The sequence below is a fragment of the Aplysia californica genome, unplaced genomic scaffold, assembly GCF_000002075.1.
Source record: "Aplysia californica isolate F4 #8 unplaced genomic scaffold, AplCal3.0 scaffold00592, whole genome shotgun sequence".
Classification (NCBI taxonomy): Eukaryota; Metazoa; Mollusca; class Gastropoda; order Aplysiida; family Aplysiidae; genus Aplysia; species Aplysia californica.
Genome location: NW_004797862.1, coordinates 173,302 through 174,421, shown reverse-complemented (window position 1 = coordinate 174,421; position 1,120 = coordinate 173,302). Strand labels below are relative to the sequence as shown.

The 1,120-nt window shown below is 46.2% G+C and overlaps 1 protein-coding gene across 1 annotated transcript; it reads right to left on the bottom strand.

Annotated features, from left to right (window-relative positions):
* Nucleotides 1-529: 529 nt before the first annotated feature.
* LOC106012979 (zinc finger BED domain-containing protein 4-like) lies at nucleotides 530-1,120 on the bottom strand. The gene has a single exon (XM_013087480.1). It carries the CDS (start codon nucleotides 1,118-1,120, stop codon nucleotides 530-532), a length of 591 nt encoding a protein of 196 aa, XP_012942934.1.

Genomic DNA, 1,120 nt, shown 5'->3' with positions numbered 1-1,120 from the left:
CATCCGTCGAGTCGAACACGTTGTACTGTATATGTATAGAATCCCGACGCCACGGACCGGTGCAGACAAAGGGGGCGGGGAGTGGGGAGGGGGAAGGAGCAGGGAAGAGGTCACAGAGGTCGGGATTGAGGAACGCAATGTTTTCATTGACATCAGGGGAGGGCACCAGTTTGTTTTGAAAGTTATTTGCCCCTCGTTGACAGCCGCTTTCAGGTGCGAGGATAATACTAATAATAGGCTAGTTGCACAGTGCGCTATGATGCGAGTCTCTTTTTTAAAATTCATTTTTATTTTTATTTTGTTGTTGTTGTTTTTTGGTGTTTTTTAAAATATATTTCTTTTGTTGATGCAGTTCAGTAAATTCAGTTTCCGTCCTTTAAAAAACAGAAAGCTTTTCATTCATCCTGGCAGCACTGACAAGGTCAGGGCACCTCATTCACACAAAATGGACATTAAAAAATGGACAAAATTTAAGGTTTACTCATTCAAACTCCAGTCATACCAAATCAACCGCACAAGAGAAAAGCATTTACAATTTTAAATTCTTATTTAAGAAAAGCACCATGTTGATTGTGGTGTCCTTGAGGTTAGCACGTCTCTGCGACACAAGCTCCCCAGCTTTTGAAAATAGTCTCTCAGATGAGACACTTGTGGCAGGGCAGGATAAAAATTTCATGGCTTGTTCCTGCAGCTGGGGAAAGAGTCCGCAATTTTGCTTCCACCACAGAAGTGGACTTTGTTGCCGAGGAAGCAAATCTCCTTCCAGGTGCCTGCGCAACTCAATATGTGGGTCCATGAGGGCAGAGGTAGTCGACTTCTTAACGTCTTTAATCTTGGAGTCAAAGTGCGTCCACAGCCTGTCAAAGGCACTGCTGCTGCCCTGTGCTCCTTCGCCTGTCTCTTGTTCTGGCTCCTCCTCTACCACTGCAGCTGGTCTCATTCGGCTCATCAGTCTGTCCTTGATGACTTGTGCGTTGTCAGGGTTGCGGAAGCCATGCTTCTTGAACCTGGGGTCAATGAACGTCGCTGCTGCCCATAAGAAGCGCTCTTCTGCACCGGCGAATCTTGATAGTATCCCAGATCTCAGCTGAGCCGCCAGATCACCTTTGGTTTGCCTCAT